The sequence below is a fragment of the Centropristis striata genome, chromosome 5 (genome assembly GCF_030273125.1).
Source record: "Centropristis striata isolate RG_2023a ecotype Rhode Island chromosome 5, C.striata_1.0, whole genome shotgun sequence".
NCBI lineage: Eukaryota > Metazoa > Chordata > Actinopteri > Perciformes > Serranidae > Centropristis > Centropristis striata.
This window is the reverse complement of record NC_081521.1, coordinates 23,631,628-23,655,521: the sequence shown is the minus strand read 5'-3', so window position 1 is coordinate 23,655,521 and position 23,894 is coordinate 23,631,628. Positions and strand designations below refer to the sequence as shown.

The 23,894-nt window shown below is 39.9% G+C and overlaps 1 protein-coding gene across 1 annotated transcript in view; it reads right to left on the bottom strand.

Annotated features, from left to right (window-relative positions):
* Positions 1 to 16,072: 16,072 nt before the first annotated feature.
* The window catches only part of LOC131972015 (neural cell adhesion molecule L1-like protein), a 38,118-nt gene continuing 30,296 nt past the window's right edge, over positions 16,073 to 23,894 (bottom strand). Inside the window, exons 26-30 of the mRNA XM_059333732.1 lie at positions 23,749 to 23,862; positions 23,281 to 23,442; positions 22,759 to 22,938; positions 20,913 to 20,985; positions 16,073 to 16,617 (exon numbers count right to left, since the gene is read on the bottom strand). Coding sequence (XP_059189715.1) covers positions 16,410 to 16,617; positions 20,913 to 20,985; positions 22,759 to 22,938; positions 23,281 to 23,442; positions 23,749 to 23,862 — 737 coding nt within the window. The 3' untranslated portion in view covers positions 16,073 to 16,409. The remainder of the gene's footprint in view (positions 16,618 to 20,912; positions 20,986 to 22,758; positions 22,939 to 23,280; positions 23,443 to 23,748; positions 23,863 to 23,894) is intronic.

Here is a 23,894-nt window from a genome sequence, read left to right as displayed (position 1 = left end):
AATTCATTACATTTAATAGGATGCTACACTGCAGTAGTGCTTCCAGGCTACTATTTATTTAGTCTTTGATAAGACTTATAAAATCTGCTCCTTACGAGTTCCGCTGTGAATCTTACAAAGCAAAATCTCTGAAGAACTCCTCTGGAAAGCAGCTCCTGTATATACATCCTGTATGTACAAATATTCCCGTTGTCCAATAAATCAAATATACAGCATGCTGAGACAATAAAACAAAAATAGGAGCTTCCATATATTTTGCCAACTGAGCTTATTTCTCTGTCTCAGTGTGTGGTGCCAGAGAGCAATGCCACCGCAGTAGCCTTTCTTGTTTCCTTCAGCACTCAGCAGCAGACAGGAGAAAATTGGTCTCAGAGGACAAAGGCAGCATTAATGTACTGTAACTAAAAAAAAGGTGTAGAGTACAGTGAAGTTTCTTTCCGAAGACATGACCCTGTGGAGGTTCTAGTTGCAACTGACACATAAACACCAAGTGAGTGCCTTCGCCTGCAGCTTTGAATGGTGTATGAACACGCTCCCGCCATCCAGGAATCATCATAAATTAATGATTACAGCAGCGAGGTGTGAGAGTGGAGCTCTTCACTGGAGCAAGAAGAGGTCAGGGGGTGAGAGGTCAATCTTACTATAGCTCATGATTTTTCCTTTTCTGTGCTGGCAAGGTTTTTAAGCCGAGCACAGAGGTTTTACATGTGTTATAACCAATACTAGGCAACAAAAACACAAAGTTCATTAAGTGTTTTACACATTCATCATTCCTGTTTTTTCTGTGGACTCTTCGATGGATTACTGAGCGGGCCTACTGGGCACAGCATTAAGGGTCAGAGGTTCCTCTGGCCTTCACCTGCAAAATGTCATTAAAAGAGATCCATACCAGCCAGGAAGAGACACAAAAAGACTACAAAGAGATGCAAAACTGCTGCAAAGAGACTAAAACACCACAAAGAGACTTACAATGACCACAAAGAAACCAAAGAATACAAATAGACCAAAACAACTGCAAAGAGACACAGTCAGACTCACAACAACTATGACAAAACAATCAAAGAGAGACACAAAATAACGACAAAGAGACACAAATAAACTACATGGAGACACAAAACAGCCGCAAACAGACTCAAAGAAATTCATCATGACTGTGACAAGGAGCAAAATAACCACAAAGAGACACAAAACTACCACATAGAACACAAAATAGTTGCAAGGTTACACAAAGAGATTCACCATGACAATAGCCATGTTTCTGTCAACAAATTTCAAAATTGCTTTCAAAGATTTTGAAGATTCACATGAGAAAAACTTGATGTAAACACCAAAATTCAGAAAATGCACATAAAGGTTTTTACACTTGCTTGAGTTGTTTTTTGTCTTTTTCGAATAATAATTAATGCACTAAACAGGGGATGGAAACTATTTTTGCGAATAAGTTCTGACATGTCAAACATTTAACTCACATGACTAATCAGCTGTTTCTGCACTACAATAGCAATAATTACACTGCCATTTTCTGACGAAAGTACGTTTATGATGCTTTGTTTATTTGATCTAAAGCAGTTGATGGAACTGTCCCTAATTCACATTTTCTTGCGTTATTTCAAAATTTTGCTTTAAAATTTGCTCCGACTTTCATGGAAACACAGCTTATAAAAAGGGGCAAAACAACCACAAAGAGCCACAAAATAACAATATAAAGACGTTAAATAACTTCAAAAGTGGCAAAACAATCCAGAAAATCCCAGAGATCTTATGTGTCATGTCCAAAAAGAGAAACAAAACAACAACAAAGGAGGTAGGAGGGGTGGTGGGGCCTTTTCAATGTCCTTGCCCAGGGGCCCGTTGCCTTAAAATGCGCCCATGAATACACCAACGAATAAAGAAATAAAGAGGGAGGAGAAGTGCACTGTAAAAAAAATCTGTTTAATTTACGGTAAAATACCGGCAGACGTGGTTGCCAGAATTTCACCAAAGAAAAATACAGTGGGTGGGTTTTCTACTGTAAATTTTAATGTAAATATCAGCAAAAACTGTTATTTAGACTGAATTATTCTGTTATTTTAGGGTAATTGTGTCTCAGTGACATTATGTATTTCTACATTAATTTTACATTTTACGTTTTTAAAAAATATATTTTTGCAGTTCAAGTTTTGTACTATTCCTTGTTTTACGGTTATTACCGCATCTACCACAGTGATATGCAATTTTTTATTTTTCGCCCTATTTCTGATGCTATTTGACAGTGTTTTACTGTAATTTCCACAAACATTTTTTACAGTGTGACTGACTGAAATTGCCGTCTCTGGCGTGCAAATATGTCCACATACAGCAAACTACATATAGAAAACACCGTATTTCACACTCCGCCATCTATAGAGCAGAATTAGGCTCCATCACAGCTGAATAAGTATGATGGGAAAGGACAGTGAGAGGCTTTCTAGTAATCATGCATGTCAGGGGAGATTTCTCTCAGGCAGAAAATGCGGAGTTAAGAAGAAGAGTGAAGTGCGAATAAACGAGGTAGGCAGGACTTGATGGATTCCAGAGGAGGATGACTGACCACTAATTGAGGAAGAGGTAACCCTGCTGTGTCTCGCTGCATGTCACCAAGACAATGGCGGGCAAATTAGGTTTCCTGAAGTCATACGGGAGATATAAGGTGTGATGGAGTATAATGGAGGCAAATGAAATGAGGTAATTTAGACTGAAAGATGCGGAGGACACGGGTCCTTAGGGAAACTTGTGACCAGTGGAGTGTGAAAAGTTATAAGAACTTAGGTATTATGAGCCCAGACAAGTCAAACTCTGTGTCCCTAACTTCTTATCATGGACAGTAGAGATGTCAAATCCAACATTACAGGTAAAGTTTGACACGGGAGCCAGTTCCACCCAGTTCACGCAATGTCAACAGTGGTGGATGAGCCAGGAGTGCGTCATTGAGTGAGTGTGTGTGTGCAAGTGCATATTAAAGTCAATTCAAGTTACAGCCCCAAAATGTCTCAACTATGAAAAAATTAAGAGATAGTTTTTAAAGAGTGCTATAATAATCAAACAATAGGACGCCAATAGTTCAAATACCAGTGTAGTAATTCAAAGAAATTCATAGGATTAAGTCCAAGAAATTACTCAAAAAGTCATGATCAACAAAAATGTTTTGGTGAGATTTAGGCACTAAAATGGCATAAAATCACCACACTGCTGAAGCCAACAATAATAATATTCATGTCTTTAGACATTGAAGATTTACTCTGTGGAGCAATTAGCTAGCATATTGAGACAATTTGTTTTTTGTACCAGACTGTTAACACGTATTTCTCCTGTGAAGTTCGATATTTTAACATCGGCTTCTATGGGGATTAACAACTTGCCTTTTGAATCAGTCTCTTGTGGCCATTCTAGGACCTGCAAGTTTTGGCATTCTGCATTGGCTTTCTTTTTCCTCCCCTGAGGTTGGGCAACAAAAGGAGCGTGCATCACTTTCTGGAAACACTTTCCATTGGCATGTGTGCAACTTGCTGCACCTTTAATATTTAGTTGTCTTTTAGGTATCTGCAGGTTGTGTTCTCAAACTGGTGAAGACGTTTACTCAATTTGCTTGTGTTTCCTCTATTAACATGCCTTTTCTTAATTTGCAGTTTGTTGTGCTCTCATGGCCACCATAAAAATGCCTATAAAAGCAGGTGGATGGAAACACATATAAAGCAGTTCCCAGCAGAGAGCAGAGCAGCAGATAGTCCTGGGGGTAGAGAAAACACAATTGGTCTGCAGTGTAAAATAAAAGTTTTTGCCAATTAGTTAATCGCTGGTGTTTAAACTTATACACAACATACTGACTTGATTTATATACATGATCTATAATTGTAACGAAACATTTTGACACCCGCCTCATTCCTCCCAGATCCCAAAGTGCTCTGCTGAACAATAAATCTGTCTCTGAATCTCTGAATCTGACATCAAATGCTGTCTGTGCTCTAACCCTCAATCAACTGTTGCTAGTTTCTGTCACTTATTTGACAGTTCAGTTAGTTAACTTTGTTCCGAAACAATACAAATTATTGTCTGCACGTAGCGCCAAAGCAGCAGCGTTTCACAGAGAAATCAACCCACAGACACAAGTTTGTCTGTGCAACAACATCCATGTTGTAATACTGCAACACAACATTGTTCACTGCACCACTATCAGCCTGAGCCTTTTACAGATATTTGAATTGTGCCTTCAGGGGGGCCCGTGATTATAATAAAGATAGTAATAAAGAAAGACAGTGAGAGATAGAATACAGCACTAAACACATAATACCCATCTGCGCTTATTGCTCCGGCGTGTGCGTGTGCTTGTATGTGTGTGTGTGTGTGTGTGTGTGTGTGTGTGTGTGTGTGTGTGTCTGTGCGCGTGTGTGTGTTTGAATGCTCAGCATAATGGTACACAGCATGCAAGAGGATCAAGTATTTTCATGGTGTAGAGCAGGACAAAGCCATTACAATAATCAGTCTGTGTTGAGTGGAATTGAAAGAACCAAATATGCAGGCTTTCATGTTAGTGTTCCACCAGGATTTAAGAGTCGATTGTGTGATTATCTCTGGCCAAATGACGCCTTTTGCACCAGTTCTCCTTGCCATTTTCATCCATTATGCTCTCTCGCCTTTTCACAACAAATTGTGATGTTAAAAAAGGACAAACAAAATTGGAGGGAAAACATCAAAACCTCACAAAAGCACATTGGGTACTGGTTTGCAAAAAGCCAAATATATAAACAGCTCTGGGAGAGATTGTAGGCAAACAAACCCAAAGTAAGGTGTCGGATAAGAAACGTTAGGATATGATCACAGTGCAGGGGAAAAGTGGTCCAAATCAAACATTGTTTTTCTCACAATTGTAATAATGGCCTTGAACAACTTTCATGTCTGCTTTTAAAAGGTAGAATTTGTGGCAATGCAACCCCTCCAATATAAGAGTTCAGCAGAAGGGCAGTGAGGTTCTGGGCCGCATAATTATTTATAATGTTAACCAAAGCAGAACTCAAAAACACATTATCAGTGTGTGTTTGAAATAGAGATAATTGGGGCCACAGGAGAATGTGGCTGTGATATGAAAATAAGAGCCCTGTGCAATGACTTTCTTAAACTAAAAATTGAACTTTTCAATTTCGTTAACCGTTGTTTTTGTGGGCTTACCAAGGTGTATCAAAACATTTAGTTTAAGATATGAGATCAGTTATTCTGATGGTAGATTGTTCCCCAGCATCCTATATTTTAGTGCTTAACTTTTAGTGACACATTCAAACCGTACACTGTAATAATATCCATGACATCAGTGTCTGACTCCTCCTAACTCCTAAATCCAACTGATAGTTTCAACCGCACTTGAAAGCGGCTTCATTCAGTTCACAGCAGTTAGACAAGAATAGGTGGATGGACTGAGTCTTGTGCTGGAGCTTCCTGCAGGCAACATGCTATCAAATTCCTCCCAAGTCGCATTTCCACCAACAAATTTCGATGTGTATTTTGATTACCATGAGAAAAGCTTGATGGAAACACCAAAATTTGATAAAACTTGGGCATTAAAGTTTTTACGGTTGCATGAGTTTTTTTTCCCTTTTGGAATAATAGTTAATGCGCTAAAGGGGAGCTAGAGACCCTTTTAACAAATAATTTCTGACGTAGTGCACATTTAACTCACATGACTGATCAGCTCTTTCCGCTCTGACATGAAAGAACAATTATAAGTTGCACAATTGAATCCAATTCCTGAAGACTTCTCCCCATTTTCTCTTGTGGGTGGCCAAAGCTGTCCGATTAGCAACTTCTTTTTATTGTTGTTTTTTCTCTCTTGCTCAGTCTCTACTTCTTCTACAGTTTACTGACAGATTAGCCTACAGCAATACATTACACTGCCATCTTCCGACCAAAGTACGTTTATACAGCTTTGTTTTGTTTCGATGGAAATATCCCTAATTTGCACTTTCTTTAATACAGCTTTTGAAAATTTTGCTTCAAAATTTTATAAGATTTTAATAGAAACACGGCTTATGACAAGGGTCAAAACAACCACAAAGACTTTAATGGTAACACGGCTACAGAAATGCTCCAGTGAGCATGCATGTAGTCAAATGTTACATGAACTCCATTGGGTTGGGTTTATTTACCTTAAAAGTTTTTTAAACTTTCTAGTACCATATAGTTTTTTCCTTTTATTGTCATAGGCAACACTAACTCCACTAGCAGTCGTAATGCTACCATACAGCTGATTGAAAGCCGCACTCTGCACCTCATCAGTTGTTTCTTTTATTTTAAATGTTTTTTTCTGCACAACCCTTTCGGTTCTTTAATTTTCGTCTGGATTAATAATCCATCTATCTGTCTATCTTTTTGACTGAAATCTGTCATTCTAAAATGAAGTACCAAAGTTGTCCCTGATCCCCTGCCTTTTTGCTCGCTAGCTGGCCAAGGTCAGCTCACACTGCACGCAATAAAACATCAACTTATTTTGGTTTGTTTTCCAAGCTTACTATTTCACATGGTTGCATGTGTCTGTCATAACACTGTAAAATGCATTGCATCAATGTGTTACGAAGCATTTCAATGAGTCACAATGCAAAACATGTTCACACATATGTTAATATGGACCCGCTACATTCTCGAGGAGTGCTAAGCATATCTCTCGTAAACAGGCATGTAGTTTCACAGCTAGCAGCCGTGTTTAGCTGCTTAGAAGGAACACTAAACCTACACTAATGGCAAGTAGAATCGGTGTCACATACCATACAGTCTGTTAGACACACACATGAACATGGCTCTGGCTCAGAATCTGGCTCTCTGAATGTGTGTGTGTGTGTTTGTAGCAGGTGGTAACTGAATTCGCACTTGACATGTCCCCAGTCGGAGCCACCAGTATTAATGACGTTCAGCTGTAACTGTGTTTTGGACACAGAGGCGGGTGGTTACACCTGTCTCTCCAATACAGCTTTTATCATTCAATCTGTGCTCATTAGCCTGATTGCTGCAACCAGGGAGGAACAACCAGGAAAGCATTTAAAATGTGATGGATGCTCAGTGTCTGGGGTTAGATCTGCGTAGGATTGTAAACTGGTGTGACTGAAATGAAAATCTAACATAATTTGCTCTATCATTGTAGATACATCTAGAAAAGCACATTTGACAAGCAACTGCCACCGCCTCAATCAAAATAATTATTGTAATAAATCACAACACATAGCTTCTCCTAAGAAACACTAATGTCCTCCAGAATCATACTTTATTTACTAAGTGGGTTATTGCACCAAAGGGGTGCACTCTGACCCACTTACATCTCTGCATGATATTTTCCCAGTTCAAACTTTGTGCCGACTCAGGTTTATTTTGAGTCATTTCGTCCATGTTGCTGCGGCTTTTAAGCGGTCCAGTTCCGTGTTAAATTATTTGACATGTACACCAGGATCAAAAGCCCTAATGCATCTTCTGCGGCCCTGTGTGTTATGCAAATTGAGGTGTTTTAATGAAGGCGCGATGAATAATTCAGGAGTGGTGTTCCACGAGAAACGCACCGCAGGAACAAATTCATAGAAAAAGAATTTGTTTGCAAAAACAAAAATTGACATTGAAGTATCGCTCCCTTCTGTTTGATATCCACAGCTGCTCATCACTTGCTTATTAACAATGTCCACACACTGAAATAACCCATTTTATTAGTTTGTGGAGCACAGGAGATGCACTCGCTCTGTGGCCACTTCTTTTTTCACTGCCGCCAGCCTTTTGTAGTTTAATAAGACGAAAACTGAATATCAGGATACGGTTCAAACTCAATTTGTCTTTTTGGGTTGTTTGTACAATACCGGCTTCTGATTAATGCAGACAAAGAAAACAGAAAAAAGGAACACACTCTGCTGCACTTTGTGTTCTGACATTTTTTAAAATAGACTATTTGAATTGTTATTAACAAGGATTTTTGATGCACTAAAAATAACATTAAAAACATCACTGCAGGTGAGCGGGTGGAGTGTTCAAACATGAACAAATAAGAAAGTCATTTTTGATTATGTTCCTTCGGCTGTGTGCAAAGTTGAGGATGCCATTTTTCACGAGGCTCTGTCGCAGCAACTTTTAGAGCTGACTTACATATTGTGTATGGAATCGTGGTTTGTGCCAAGTTGTTGCTTTGACAGCCACGGGCTAAGAAAGGAAGGTGAGAATTATTCACCACCCACACGGCACTTACAAGTCTCTTATCTAATCCTGTAGCAGAAGTCTCGATGAAATCCTTTGCTGGATCAAACTCAGGATATGTTGACCTAAAAGGACCCAGACTGCATTCCTTAATGATGTGCACACCTGAGTTGTTCCAAATCATTGCTCATCAAGCTCCATTCTGTTGACGTAACTGTTGTCATTATCTGAATGACAGCAAAACAGTGCAAGGATCATCTTCCCCATCTGTACGCACTGCCACTCACTCACAGGTGATGTTGTGCAGACACAGGAACATCACAGTGTCCACTTTGTCCTGTGCAGATGTCTTCAAAGTGCCCCCCCTTGGTCTCTGACACAGACAGGCTGACTTTGTAATCATATTACCGATGCATGTCTCATTAGTTTCTGCCATGGCTGAGTGTCCCTGCCTGCTCTACTCATACCCTCTCTCTCTGAGACACACACAGACACACACACACACACACGCTTACAAACATCCACTCAATTGCTGGCTGGCATTTGAGAGTGTCTGGGCTTGCATCTAAAGCAGTTTACCAGGGAAATAATAGCCCTCTAAAAGGATTCTCTGTATGCAGAATCATCCCATTCCATTTGCATTCTAGTGAGACAAATTAAATTTTAGCAGAAGGTGAGTGTAGCACCATGTTGAGATGACAAAAGAATGAGCAGGAGCAATAGGACGACGCCTGAATTAGATGAGAGTTCTTCTGGATGTTGCCGTGACAGGGAGAACTTTTATTTCAGATATTAGATTTCCTCTCCTCCCTTTTTTTTTTTTTTTTTTAGAAAAGTGGAATCAATAGAAGTTACAGGTTAGGGAGATTTAGTGAAAGAGACAAATCACATTTTGGACTGTTCTAATGGCAGCCTCTTGAATGCGTGTCTAGACGTTGATATCTGCTTTGGCTTTCAATAAAAAGGTAAGCCCGGGTATTCATCCCACATCCACTTCAAAAACATGCAGACAGAAAATGAAGGCCATTGAAGGAATATGCAAGATAAAACGCTGTCATTCTCATTGTGAGTCAAGGTCACAAGCCGTCTTTCTGAGCTGCTTTTCTTCATCTGCAGAAGCAGGTTTGAATAAAAAGCCTGCAGTCACATAACCCTCAATATGCAACCCCTCTTTTCTCCAACCACCCTTAACCCCTGTCTCTGCTAAAGTCCTCAAAGCTCGTCCTTCAGAGCGTCTGCGTGTGTTGCTTTCAATAGGCCCAACTGGCTGTTTGTCCCTTTAAGGAGTCGGGAGCCGTGACATTGGCTTATCTCCTGATGCAGATTCCCTGGCAAATGCTTTAACTGCATGCCTTGAAAAGCTGCCAAGAAGAAGAAGATCCTCCATAGGAGCATCTCCTGAAACACCTGCCACAGTTCCCCTCTCTGTGAACCCAACGGTGTTCATTATTGATGAGATCTTCATGGCCATGGTGCTACCTTCTTCTTTACAGCAGTAGTTTCAGCCGAAACTCAATATCTCGCACCCTGAGAAAATGCACATCTTCCCTGCGTGCTCCAGTTTTATACAGTCTCCTGTCCTTGCAGCATCTTTGGTTGGTTAATGCAACACTGAGTTGTTGCAGCCCCATGGTCACTGTGCTGAACTCACAGCATGTGTCAGTATGCTATCGATTTTCTCCAACCAGGCAATTTCAAGAGTGCTTAGACTAAATATCAGCTCCGATCAAATTGACTGAAGGGAGTGATCCGCTTTGAGCTCGGATCTATGAGCCTGTGTGCGAGTGTGAGGCGATAACATGAACAATACACGCCGCAACAAACAAGGCTGCTCTATTTAACAGATGATGTTGCCGTCCTGACCTTTGCTCGTTCCAAAACAGGACTATTATATGACTTTTATGAAAGGGTCACCTGCGCATCCTCCAAATAGATTTAGCGGACAAAAAAGCTGCTTGTGTGACACTCAGGAGGGTTTTGACTAGAGTAATCTTTTGTTGTTGTTTAGAGGTTTAAACGTTCCACGGAGAAAGCAATTTTAAAACGGATGAAGGCGTAATCCCCAACAATACAGGGATTATCTCTTTAAATGACCTTTATCTTGCCATGAGGCATGGAGTGCTTTTCAACTCCACTAGCCCAAGTCTGGTTTGATTACGGCTACAATTCCTATTTATAATCACCAGGCTATGGACAGACTATACAGCTGCAGGGAGGCTGTGTATTCAAAACAGAAGATAAGAGCCCCCCGAAGGTATTTCAGAGATATGCAAGAAGTCCAGTGACAGAAGTGAGAGGACTTGAACAGGGGAAAGCTGGGATAAAGTAAAATAAGTATAATGGTTTGTCCTTTAAGAAATGTTTAGGCTGTGACTATAACTCGTGGAGGCAGGGCTCCATTCACTCCTATGAAAGTTGTTCACTGGGGCATGAAAACAAAAACGTTAAGACTTTGGTGCATAAAAGATCTTCTATGGCTCTTCTGCATCTATGGGGCCCACAGAGCAACCCGCTAGAGACTTCTGCCTGTTTAGCAAATAATTTAATCAGACCGCTTCTCCAGACTCAAATGTTACTGGACCAAATCTCATCCAATTCTGATCATAAAACGAGTAATTTCCCACAGGCTAAGGTGCTCAAAATAATTGTATCCATTGATTTACATACATCTCTTTCCCAGCGTTAATCTATGGGAAAGGGTTTTTGGGCCCCATGGCATCACATGATGGACACAGAAGCTGTAATTCCTCAGTTCAGCCACCAGGTCAAATTGGCTTCAAAGCCTGGAGTTCTTCCTGGGGGCTTGGTCGGACTTGTAACATCACAAATAACCCCCATCCTATCCCTACCCATAAATATAATACATGAGATAAGTCGTCAGTTAACAGTTAAACTAGATATTTTGACATATCACAGTTGGAGAAGCACAAGTGTATTTAATACCACTGATATTGGCTCAGGGAGGTCCTGATATTGGGTATGGTCGGTCACTGGAATAACTTATACTGGGACACTAAATGGAACCATGCCATCGTTAATGTTATCAGTGTCACCTCTGTTTTACCTAGATGACAAGTTAAAATGTACGAACAGCAAAACCACTAAATATACCTCCACTCAACAGGTTTAAAATTATTATATATATATATATATATATATATATATATATATATATATATATATATATATATATACTTTTATCAATAAATCATGACGTGGGCTTATGTGGAACACACAACAGACATTTTTCCTTACATTAAATGATAAAAACTTGAAAAAAAATGGAATAAATTAATTCTATACACTTCAAATGAGAGATTTTTTCATTTTATCTATAATGTAATATAATATTACTTAAATTGTGGCAGTATATATTAACTATGTCATAGCAGTTGTATTGTTCAAGGCCTAACAAATACACAATACGGCATGTGATTTGAAGTTGTTGGGCTGAGCATTTTATGTACACAAAGTTGCACCTGCCCAAACTTGCACACAATTAACACAAACAGTATAGTTACTAAGACAAGAATAGACAGACAGCACAAAAACAAGAAATAAATTCACCTGTATCTCAATATCACTAGCTTTACAGTGCAGGTACACTCAGTTAAAGGCAGCAGCACATCGAATTTCAAAATGCACTGCTTTGAACCACAAATTAAGCTAGCTGTGTAACGCTAGCACCAAGTCGTTCCATGTCTCACCTGTTGAGGTCTCGTGCAGCGGCTCCCCCTGGCTCTGCTCACCGCTGGTTCGGCCTGCTGCTGCTGTCCAGGGCATATTACGGACACATACCCTGTGGACTGTCTATGTCAACAACGTGTTATCTTAAAACGGTTTGCAGCAGAAGCCTCGTGACTTCTTTCCACTTTTCCGCTCCTCCTTTTTTCACTATTAGCCATTATTTTTTATTCAACTTCACTCTTTCGGTCTTGGTTTTATGTGACTATTCCCCCTTGACCTCAGACATTACATGGACGAGTCCACTTGAAGGCATGGGGGGAGATGACGGCAGTTGGTACTGTTGCGCCCATAGGCTGCACCTGTTACCTAACGATAATTTGGGACCTTGTACCCCCTGATCAGATAGATGGGCTGTTCCAAACACAGGCGGGCCTCTACTTATACCAGGGATGGGCAACCTAAATGCTGCAGGGGGCCACAATTTCTTATCATCACTACCAGAGGGCCACATAGGACCGTGCACTTCACCAGCTATGATGAAACTGTAATTTTAAATATGTTTACAGTGCAGTAACTTAACATATTTCATGCTTAAATGCATGTATACCAGTATAAATAGGAATACAAAAGGTGTGAAGCAAATAAAAAATAACCACTTACTAAGATTTGTTTTTTATTTCAGTGCATGAACAGCAGACCAACATTAATTGCAAGAAGTCATTTTGTGCATTTTTACACTGCACTTTTAAGATTTCATGGTCAAATGCATCTAGTTGTACTGAGGGCCACTTCAAGTGAGGGTGAGGGCCGTATGTGGCCCCCGGGCATCCAGTTGCCCATCCCTGACCTATACAGTCTGTGGCCTCAACCCACCAAGGTTATAGTCTAATAGTTTGGGATTTTTCATTAGTTTTAGTTTTAATTTCGTTGTGAATTTTTGTTTTCAAATTCAGTAAGTTTTAAATAGTTTTCTAGTTTTAATTTGTTTTTATTTATTTTTTAAAAATGCTTAGTTTTAGTTTAGTTTTTATTAGTTTTAATATTAGTTTTAGTTTTTTGTAATGGGGTATTTGTTAGGTGCAAGATTCAAAAAGGTCCCAATAATGTTGCCTTTATTTCCTTTGCCTAATCAATCTTAGCCCCAATAGGGTTAATAACTCATAAAACCAGATAGATGAAACTGATTTCATATCAACAAAAATAGTTTAAGTTAGTTTTGTAACCACACAATACAGTTTCAGTTAGTTATTGTTTTTTGTTTTTTTAAAACTTGTTTTTATTTATTTCACTTAACTCAAATGTTTTTTCAATTCTAGTTTCCGTTATTTCCTTAGTTTTCATTAACTATAATAACCTTGCTACTAACAGGTAATTTTTATTACAGGCGGTGTCCTTGCTATATATACAGATATAAAGAGAAAAAAAATAATTTTACAGTCTATGATTTGTATTCATGTGCAACCTCCAGCCTTACATGATTAATTTAAATGTTTCTTTGAGTTACAGTGCTTCACTTTTGGTTTGTTTTGGAATTCGGAGGACAAACAAATATGATAAATAAGAGAGAAAAATCCTCCTTCTGAACCTCTGGCCTTTTTTATTTTTTATTGAAAGGCTTTAAAATAATGGAGTGAATCAGAGGGGTTTAGAGGCTCCCACCAAATGATGGATGAGTCGATCATCTCCCATCTTTGTTAGTTGGGATTTCTGTCTCATCAAAGGTGCTATATTTTCCCCTCAGAAATTGAAGAGGAGAGCACTGCTTTGTTTCAGATAATTGGAGCCATGGGACCTGACTCCAATTATCTGAACCAAGTAATGGAAAAGAGATTGACTACAATGTTGACTATATTTCATAGCCAAGCTTTTTTCTGCATGACCACTTTAGTTCTTTTTGGTTTGAAGTAAAAAACTATTGTCGACTATTGTTTTCTCGTGCTCTTTACTCCGTGGGAGAATCTTCAAAGGAATTCATACAACATGTCGTTTGGTTATTAAAGTTTCTTGGGTTTGCCTTTTTTTAGACCAAATGTCCTCTTACATGTGTTCAAATATGAGTATAGTCCACTGTGATTTAACAAAGTTATACATCTAGCTGGTTTTGAAGAATCTTCTTTGTTTTTATAGAGCTGTTTGTTTCTTAAACAAGCTCAATGGTGAATCTTAAAAGATAAAAAAAAAGAAGCCTACGGCCATTAAAACATTTAGTACTTTGTAGCCAGCTCTGCTGCTGTATCCTGTTTTATTACTATTTAAGTAAGATTGTTGAATTGGACAAATTTCAACTTTACTTATATCCTTGATGAATATTTTAGCAACATGCATTATGCATGTGTGGATTCACTGCATGTATTCAGAGATAACGGGGGAACAGACGTTTGGGATTTGCAATGTATTTGACCTTTGAGAATATCAAGTTTGATTCAGCCATGTTTGTATCATTCTGATGTTGCTATGTGCTTAGTTAGTGAACAAAATTTGCTGTATAATTTTGTAAATAGCACCAAAGAAGGATATTTTTCTTTTAATGTATTCACATTCTACATTCAGTGGAAGGCCATCTCAGCTTGAAAGTGAACTTACCATATAAGTGGGTGCCTTTTAAATTGCAGAAAAGGAACACCACATAGAAACGAATGAATCGTTGCATCGAGTTAAAAAAAAAAAAAAAAAACTGGAAAGGAAGTACCCAACCTTAATAATTTCCAGATTTTAAAAGGCTGAGCTGCCTGATAATTTTAAAGAAATGTAGAGTGATTCATACCCTGATATCCAGCAGAATAAAGGCACATGATTAAAAAAGTCCAAACCAAATAGGAGTGTGACAAATTGCTTGAGGTTTAAAACTTCCTCTTCATTAGTGGGGTCTTTATGTAAAAACTTAATTTGGAGCTTTGACAAGTTCCTCAAATAAATGTACTCATGATTCCATTCCGGAGATAAATGCAGCAGTACACTTATTACTTTAACCTTCTTGCTAAACAACTTATTTATAGATTCTGTAAATACCTGTACCAACCGGGGAGATGGGTGAGGAAATTTTATACTTTAATTTATGCTTTTTTTGTTGTCCTCTCGAAGTTTGATATGATGATATGAAAGGTGCTGTGTGCATTTTAAAGATAAACAAATGATCAGCTTTCACACATTTGCATATTTACATGAATATTAAAGCAACTACAATGAACTTTCATTTTGTGATGAGCTTAACGGCCTGTGTGGACAAAGGCAAGTGCTTCCATGAGCACCAGACTCCCTTTAGAAAACCTCTAATTTTACCACAGTCAGCCCTGCTCAGTCCTGGTTCTGGTTTCTTCATGCTGTTTTTCTCTCAGCCTCCAGCAGCACCTTCCAGCATCCCAGGAAGTGGGTGGAGTGGCCGTGGGAAGCTCTGTGTCTGGCCGTGGGAGAGGCCGCTGCTGCTGGGCACAGCGCCCTCGATCTCCTGCTGGAGCGAGGCGTTGGAACTGCAGGTTGAAGGCGGCAGCAGAGCCTGATCTGGGTCTGTCTGCCACAGGCTGGTCACTGCAGGAGGCCAGAGGAGCTAAGAGAGATTTTGGTAAACTGTATGATTTCATTTGATTTCATCAGAATCTGACCTGGTGGCTCAGAAAAAAAAAAATAACTTTATAGAAATAGCCAATCTTCTCACTAATGGTCCTGTTTGCTTATGTAGGTCACATATTGCAGCTGGATTAAATTGAGACCGTCTCATAACCAGTTAAAAGTTCCTTGTAGTTGCTTTAACATAAGCAAGAAACATATACATGTAAATAAAAGACAAAATATATATATCTATAGAAAAATAAAACACCATGTAATAAATGAATGAACTCAGGCTGCATATGTAGTTCTACTGTATGTGTTATTTTCTTATCCACTGTGTAAAAAAAATACACATATGCTACATTTTCAGTATACAGTCATGGAAAAAATCATTGGACCACCCTTTTTCTTCAAGTTCTTGTTAATTTTGATGCCTGGTACAACTACAGGTACATTTGTTTGGACAAATATAATGATAACAACATCATAGCTCTTAAGTGTTTAATTTAAGAGCTGATTTCTAGCTGATTTCTAGCCATTTTTCATGGTTTTCTTGATAATAACCAAAATCAGGATCAAGAAAACCAATTAAACACATGCACCTTTAGTTGTTCAAGGCATTAAAATGAACAAGAAATTGAAAAAGGGTGGTCCAAAAATTTTCCCATGACTGTATATAACTGCCTGTTTTGAAAGAAGGCAGTCAATATACAAAGCTGAAGATTGTAGCTGATAGGTACAAAAACACTTTATTATCAATAATAAAATCTTGAAAAACTCAAATGATACAGGTCATTCTCTTATACAGTATGTACAAAGACTGATTTGAATGGTGGTTGGTGTTTTCTTTTCTTTCCGTTTCAGTTCCTGGCCAAGACTTCTGCACATTTGAGTCATTTTTATTCCCCTATATTTGGCTATTCAGGCTATATTTAATGCCAAGGAAGCTGAATTTAAAAAGTATCTTGAAAGGATTTGAAGTAGACTGTTTCAACTGGAGCCTGGCTTTATGCAGTGACTGGTTTGGGTCCGCTGGGCTCGCTAACAGAGCCTCCGCGCCTGCGATCGGAATATTCTCCGATAAATGAACCGTCCTCATTGAATTCTCCTCCACCGTCGGTGTAGTCGACCAGGCTGTCTCTGCTGATGCCGTCCCCCAGCGCGTCATTCAGGGAACACAGGCTGCTGCCCTTTAGTGGCTTCTCTTCGCTGTCACTGCCATCAACAACGACAGAGAAGGATAGTTAGGGTCAGTGGTGCAGTGCATATTTTCACAAGCAACACTCACGGCACTAAGAGGGTGACACATAAGCAAACATACCCACACAATGTACATACACAGAACATTGGCATACAGAGCCTGCTTATACTTTTAAATGCTAGGCTGCACTAACACACACACGCTCCCGGTCACAAAGCGAGTTCTTATGGTTTCGATACATCACTACGGGTGGTAAGCAGGGGTGGATGCGGCTGCACAGCAGGAAAGGGAGCACAAGGGAGGCGGGGAGGGCTTGCCACAATCACTTCACTAATTGCTAATTGCCAAGGCTTCAGGACCAAAGGCAATTTCAAATCTCTTTAGAACCAGCGATGGAAATTGCCAGAGTGCAGTGAGAAAGAAGACGAGTGGGAGGTGTGTGTGTATATGTGTGTGTGTGTGTGTGTGTGTATAAGGGGAGGTGGGGGGCCTGAGATTGAGAAAAGGAGAAGGGGAAGAGGTGGGGCATATGCAATCCCAGACAAACAGCCTGTCATTCCTGGTATTCCCGAGAGGCCCACACCCGGGCCGAGGAGATTAGATGCCAATTTAAGGCTGGGCAACTGGCCAACTCGCAGGTGTCTCACTACAAGACGCAGGGTCACCTCAAAACACTGAGGATATTTTTCCTCCCTGTCCTCTTTTCTAATTCCCTAAACCATCCATGTTTGGTTACACCCCCCTCTCTCCCTCCCCCCCGGTTTAGTATTCATAACACAGATTGTGTGTGTTCAGAGACGCCGCTCAGGTGGCTGGTATATGATAGCGCCATTTGAGGCGTACTGTAGTTGACACCTGTGTCAAATACAAGCTCAACATTTTCAGCAGCATTTTAGAGCAGTTCAAGAGATTACAAATCGGGTCTCCTCCACAGGGATTTTTTAATAACCAATCTTATCTATCCTATTTCATGAGGCAGTTTACCATGCAAGCCACATAAGGTCCGCATTTCAACTCTTATCAAACCTTCTTTCTCTGAAGACTCTAGAGCGCTGAAGATAAGTGGCTGTTATCTAAAAGCAGTGGAATGCTGTAGCCGCCGCCGCAGCCCGCCCACAGTGACTATGAATACGGTGACAAAATGGGGCTAAGGGGTTTGGAGCCCCAGCTCTCATTCAGGACCTTGGTCGGGCTTCAGCTCAGTCTCAGCTGTTGCTGTGAAAAGGCTTTCCTTAAGTCTCACAAACAGGTGAGAGACTGAGGCACATCACCAGGCAGAAGGTAATTAAATTTGTCTTGCCATTGACCCATGCTGACTTGGTTTCGGGGCAGCACATAAACGTCAGGTGGAAGGAGGATTTTTTTTTTTCTCCCTCTTTGCACCTGAAGTTATATTTATTCTAGTTTAAAGGTGTCTGGAGGAAAACTTTGCCACATCTTCTGCCATCTCCCTAATTGCACATGGAAATGAAGATGATCAAAAGAAGCATGGGTAAGAAAAATAAAATAAATAACACATAAACTAGCTGTAAAAATAAAAATAAAAAATCGCACCACACTGTTGGCTAACAGCATATTCCAGCTATGACACCTGCTGTTCTTGCAGTGGACAGAGGGGCAAGGCAGAGGAGGGCTGTCTCCAAAGAGAAATCGTCTGAAGCATAATTACCACTTGTCAGCTCCCCAGACTCGTGGCATACCAGTGGGTGGTCTATTGCCATCAGAGATTCAAAGGGCACAAGAGAGCCCTGAATCCAGCTTTAAAGCCAGCAAAACAACATCACAGTAAGGCTAAGGGCACTCTGGGGGGACAGTAGTCAGCCTCATGAAACTAACCATGAGAGGCATTCTAAACAGGTAGTTGCAGCCCAGCATCTGCATTGACTCACAAACTCAAATTAGCATAGCTTCTTCTGCCTCATGAGCTCTGATGTGAACTTGGCACCAGAGCTACAATCACTTTTTAGATATTTATTAATTTTGACAGCAGAATTTTGTGCTTTCCTAGGTCTTCCATCAGTGTTAAAATATATTTTAGCCACCCAAAAAAAGGCCCAACTAACAAAATCATCATCAGATGAAGTGTGTATTATTTTTAGAGTACTTTTACCACTTAAATTTGCTGCCTGACAGGCTTTTAAGACGGCAGCTAAAGTCATTATCTATGACCTCTTTAAGCACTCCAGACTCCATTGACAAAAACAGTAATTTTACCATTTAACACAAGAGTTGGTGGCCTACCACTGCGTTGACTACTGAGTTGTAGTTTTTTTGAGGTACTGTTAACACAAAAAAACTGACCAGTCGAGGCAGTGGTAGACTAGCAACTCTTGTGTTCTCTCACATTAAATTACTGTTTTTTGGTCTGGTGGTTTTGAAGAGAGTGCAGATGGATATAACAGCATCAGTTCCCGTCGGAAAGGGCCATCTGACAGCAAAGTAAAGCTGTGAAAATATTCTTAATATAACAAATTAATTATTTTTTTAGGTGGCTAAAATACTTTTTGCTGCTTCCCCATATCCACAACAGTACATTGCTGGTACTCCTGTCTGCTTCTACCAAAGTAGAGATAATATACTGATAAGTACCTTCAAACAACACAAATCATCTCTTTAAAGTGTGTTTGGAAACCACCCCAGTATCTGCACAGCAATCACTGAGGCGTTGATGTCAATCAACAACAGTCTCCATTCACAAAAAATAGTCATCTCAAGCTATACGACAATAAAAAGTACTTATTACATTTTGAGCTCCATAATATATAAACAGGGCTGTAGACGATGCATTCTTTCCTCTTCAAGAGAATTATAGTCTTGGCAAGAATTGCAGGAATACAATTGGCAGCAACCACGCAGTTGTGAGTAATCATGTTCTGAATAATATGATGACGAGCAGAATCAAAGCGGACAGAAGAGGCTATTTTAGGTGATTTTCTGTTGCGTGTGCACAAACAAACACACCATTGTCACACAGTTGCTGCAGTGCTGTCAAGCAAAATAGGTTTCGTCCAATTTTCCTTAAACTGTCACCGTAGCAGTTAAACAATGCAAACAATAGAAATTCAACAGCTATTATAAAGTACAACAGCTGTCTGCTTCAGGCTTAAAGGCTCTGTTTTCCCACCCATTTCCCATGCCTGTTTCACTGCATGAAAGATATTTTTCGATCAGCAATTACAATACAACTAGAATCAGCATGTCTGCACTGTAGGGTTTTAAGGCAATTAAAAACGTGGTTTGCATTGAAGACATTCCAAAGCATTCATCTTAATTCCGGGTTTAAAGGTAAATCTACATCTTACAGGACACCAGGTAAGCAGAGACACTGTAGGCAGCAGCTTTTCATGTTTCACTAACATCCAGGCTCTTCAAATACATCTTTCTACATTAGAGGTGTTTAAACCTTAATAGGTTCAGTAGACAGCTGATATAAGAGCTTAAATAATTAATAGCATTACAGCTGTTGTCTAAGAAACGTTTTGCAAAGCGAGGTCAAACTAACACCGCCCATCCTGCTGTGCACTTCAATGAAAAGCCCATGCAACACCTTAATATAAAGACAGGTTTTGATTTGGTGCAAGCTCCAGCCCCGCCAGGAAAGACTTGGACAATAAAGCTAGTAACAAAGTAACTAACTCACTAAACTTGCATGTCAAAGTTCATTTTTTTGTCAGTATTGACCTGCAAATGTAGCCACTTCTGAGCATGAAAGAGTTTCAAAATTGAGGGTAAAAAGTGGGGTATTAAGTGACATATTTTATGTGGTAGAGCAAAATTAATTTGTTAAGTTATTATCTGATTTAAAGTGTGCAGCACTATGTATTGGCTTGTCTTCCACACACACACACACACACACACACACACACACACACACACACACACACACAGCAACACAGCAACACACAAAATAAGCGACCGATGCCTACAGGATCAAGCTGACTCACACACTTGGATCAGAATCTCACAACAAAATAAAAGTACATAATTCCAACTAAAGGGGAGCAAAGCACAAGCTGTTTTTACCCACTACACCATGTTTACCATTACCTAGCCCAATAAATGACGAGAACAATGGCTTCTAGGTTGATCCTGGTAAAGCTCATGAATGCATGGTTTTCTTTGGGGATGGGAGAGAAAAGTATTACTGTGATACATGACAAATGAGTTTCCCGGACAGAAAATACTTAACATATGGTCTTTAGATTAATATTGCTACAACACAATGCATTGCAAGGAGATAAAAAACTGTCATTTCCTCAGCACACTTTGCCACTGCAGCTCTCCTCTGCAGAGCAGGAGCACAGCTCACCTGTATTCACAGAAGGTGTCATCATTCATTTCTTGTGACTCGACATCAGGGTGGAGGTCCTCCTTTTCTTTCACTGCAGCGGGGGCAGGACAGACATTTCAGCACCATTGTTAAAGAGCATCACAGATGCAGTCACATATTACTTGTGCTGCTGGGACCCATCATTATTTGTATTGCTTCAAATTCAGATAAAACTCAAGGATGGTGTCTATAACATTTTCTAAACGGAAATCACTCAAACAGAACATTCCTTCTTTTGTTAATTTTAATCATCCTCAGTGACTTTCTGTCAGACGATTCCTGGAAAGCACAGCAACAGCAAACTCAACATTAATGCTTCGTAAGTGTGCAGGAATAAATGATCTGAACTTTTACATCACAGTGTTTTTAGGAGTTGAATTTCAAAAAGCCTTGACCGAAAGCTTTTGAGAAGAACTAAATATGACGGTGTAAACATTCTATCAAGTCGGCACACTGAAAGCCTCTTTTCTGTTTGTCAGCCCAAAGTGCTACACAGCAGCTCTTTGTATAAATATGCTTTAAAAAATACCAGTTGCTTTCAAGAGAGACAAAAGAGGGGTTTCATGAAAAGAGCCGGATGGACAAAGGGGGAATCCAAAGGAGCTGATGAAATATTCAGTGCTTCATGTCAAAAGCTACTGCAGGCAAAGAGGTGGAATAGTGGGGAGAAGATGGGAAAACAGGTTGAGAGGAAAGAAACTGAGTGAGGAGACACTCTGCAGGTAGGTAACACGGTGAGATTGAATTTGGCTCTGATACAAGTCGGCACAAAGGTGCAGGAGGACAGCCAGGAAGGTCTGCACAGGTGAGGGGTGGGGAGGTGTGGAACAAAGCCAGCTGGTCCCCACACCAATGGCTTGACAAGATATGTAATCAGAAGTACCGAGCAGAACTAACAGGGCCAAACAAATTATTTCACAATGCAGTAAACCTACGGTAGCTGCATGCAGTCGGGGTTAATGATATTGGGCTTGGCAGGGGTAGCATGCATAGTTGTCCAACATGCATGCATAATGCATTTCCAAACAGGGAGTAAGGGTTGAGGCCCATTGCACATTTTCAGGCTTTCAGGATGTCAACCAAAATTGCATAAAAAGACAAATCAAAGCATTGTATTCTTGAACTGGTGATGTTTAAAGATTTTAGAGATCGTAAAACTGCTCATAACCAGCTCAGATTGGAGTCTCCTGTTTCAGGAATACTCAAACTTGAATTGCCCAAGTGCCACGTTTGGCTTAATAAACAAACACAAATAATATTTATCAGATCACTTGAATAAAATTAACTGACTTTTTAACTAAAAATTTAAATCTAAATCTAAAAATCTTGGCACAAGGATTGACACTACTCCATATCACAGATTAGATTAGATATTTTACTGCATATAATAGCTTCAACTGTATTTAAGTTGAAAACTAAAACTAAAGTGAAAAGTCTTCTGCCATGCAATCACTCAGATGTTTGAATGATTTATAAATATAAACCACAAACATAAGCCGCTCCTACCAGGGACAGAATAAATCGTATATTTATGCTCGTTTAGTGTGAAATTCGCATTTATTGGATCAGCAGTTTTTTTATGCACACTGGCACCTCATTATTTACATTAAAATGCCCCAAAAATTCCTGGTGTGAATCAATTTATTTTTATTGTGATTCAAAAATGGTCGGCATGCCACTCCGCACCCTATAACGGGCCAGATTTGGCCCACAGGCAATAAGATGAGTATCATTGTTCCTCCATATACTTTAATGAGTTGAATTCTGGTTCACTTCCTGAAGCGAGACGACAAGGGGACCCAACCCTGGTCAAAGACTAACTGACCTTTTTCCATGGAGAACATGTCTTGTCGCTGGGTCGGCGGCGGCGTACCTGCATACTTGCCACCTTTGTTTCGCCGCACAAAGCAGGCCATGAGTGCAACAAGGGTGAGGAGTGCCACAGCACACATGGTCCCAATGAACCAGCCCTGGGTTGAAAAGTCACTCCGCTTACTCACAGCACCTGCGAACAAAAGCAGCAGAGAGACACAAAGCTCAAGAATCCACTTCACATATTGGTCTATTTGAGTACAATGGTCCCCCCCAGGGGCTCAAACAACTTTATCATTGACTGAAAAATATGATGGATTTTAGCTTGAGAGGATGTTCTCACGTCGTATTTGACTCTCATTACCTTCAGCTATAACATTTTACCTCCTTTGAGAGAAAAAAAGAGAGGAAAAATAAAAAATGCACAGAAATGCAACAAAAGCACACGTTCACGACAGCCAATATCAAGTGTTATGGCAGGTTAGACCTCAAGTCACTAAACTCTATCGACTGCGACACCTTTCTCTCCTCTCACCTTTGGCTCGGGTCTCGATAACATCTTCGAAAATGCTAGCGTTATCAAGCAGCCTCTTGGCCATGAGGCGTACAGTGTACACCGTCCCAGGTTTGAGCCCATCAATTATGTGGAAACTTTGAGAAGCGTTTATGGCCTCTGAAATCCGCCAGTAACCATCACCTACACAGCCAAGCACAAGAAGTCCACAAGCAGCAAGACTTTTAGCATTCATGCTATGGGAAAGAAGATAGGATGAGCTATTGCCTAGTGAAATATTTGTTGTACTAAAATAACTTTAAATACATTTTAATACACTAATAGAAACGGAGGAAAATAATAGAAACGATGGATGTAGCCGTGCAGACACAAGGCTTATGAAACATTTTTAGATGTTTATTTAAAACATTCCTAGTTGCACCTACACATGATGCCACGTTAAAATTCCTATGAATACTTCTCAAGGCGGGGACAGGAAAAGTAGCTTACGGTTATTCATATAAGCCACATAAAGCTCCGAGTCCTGCTGCTCTTCTCTGGCAGTCCAGCTGATTTTGGCAAAGGTGTCACTCACATACGAGCTTATGTTCAACAGGGCTGGAACTGATAAAGAGAGAAGAAAAAGGAGGAGGAAA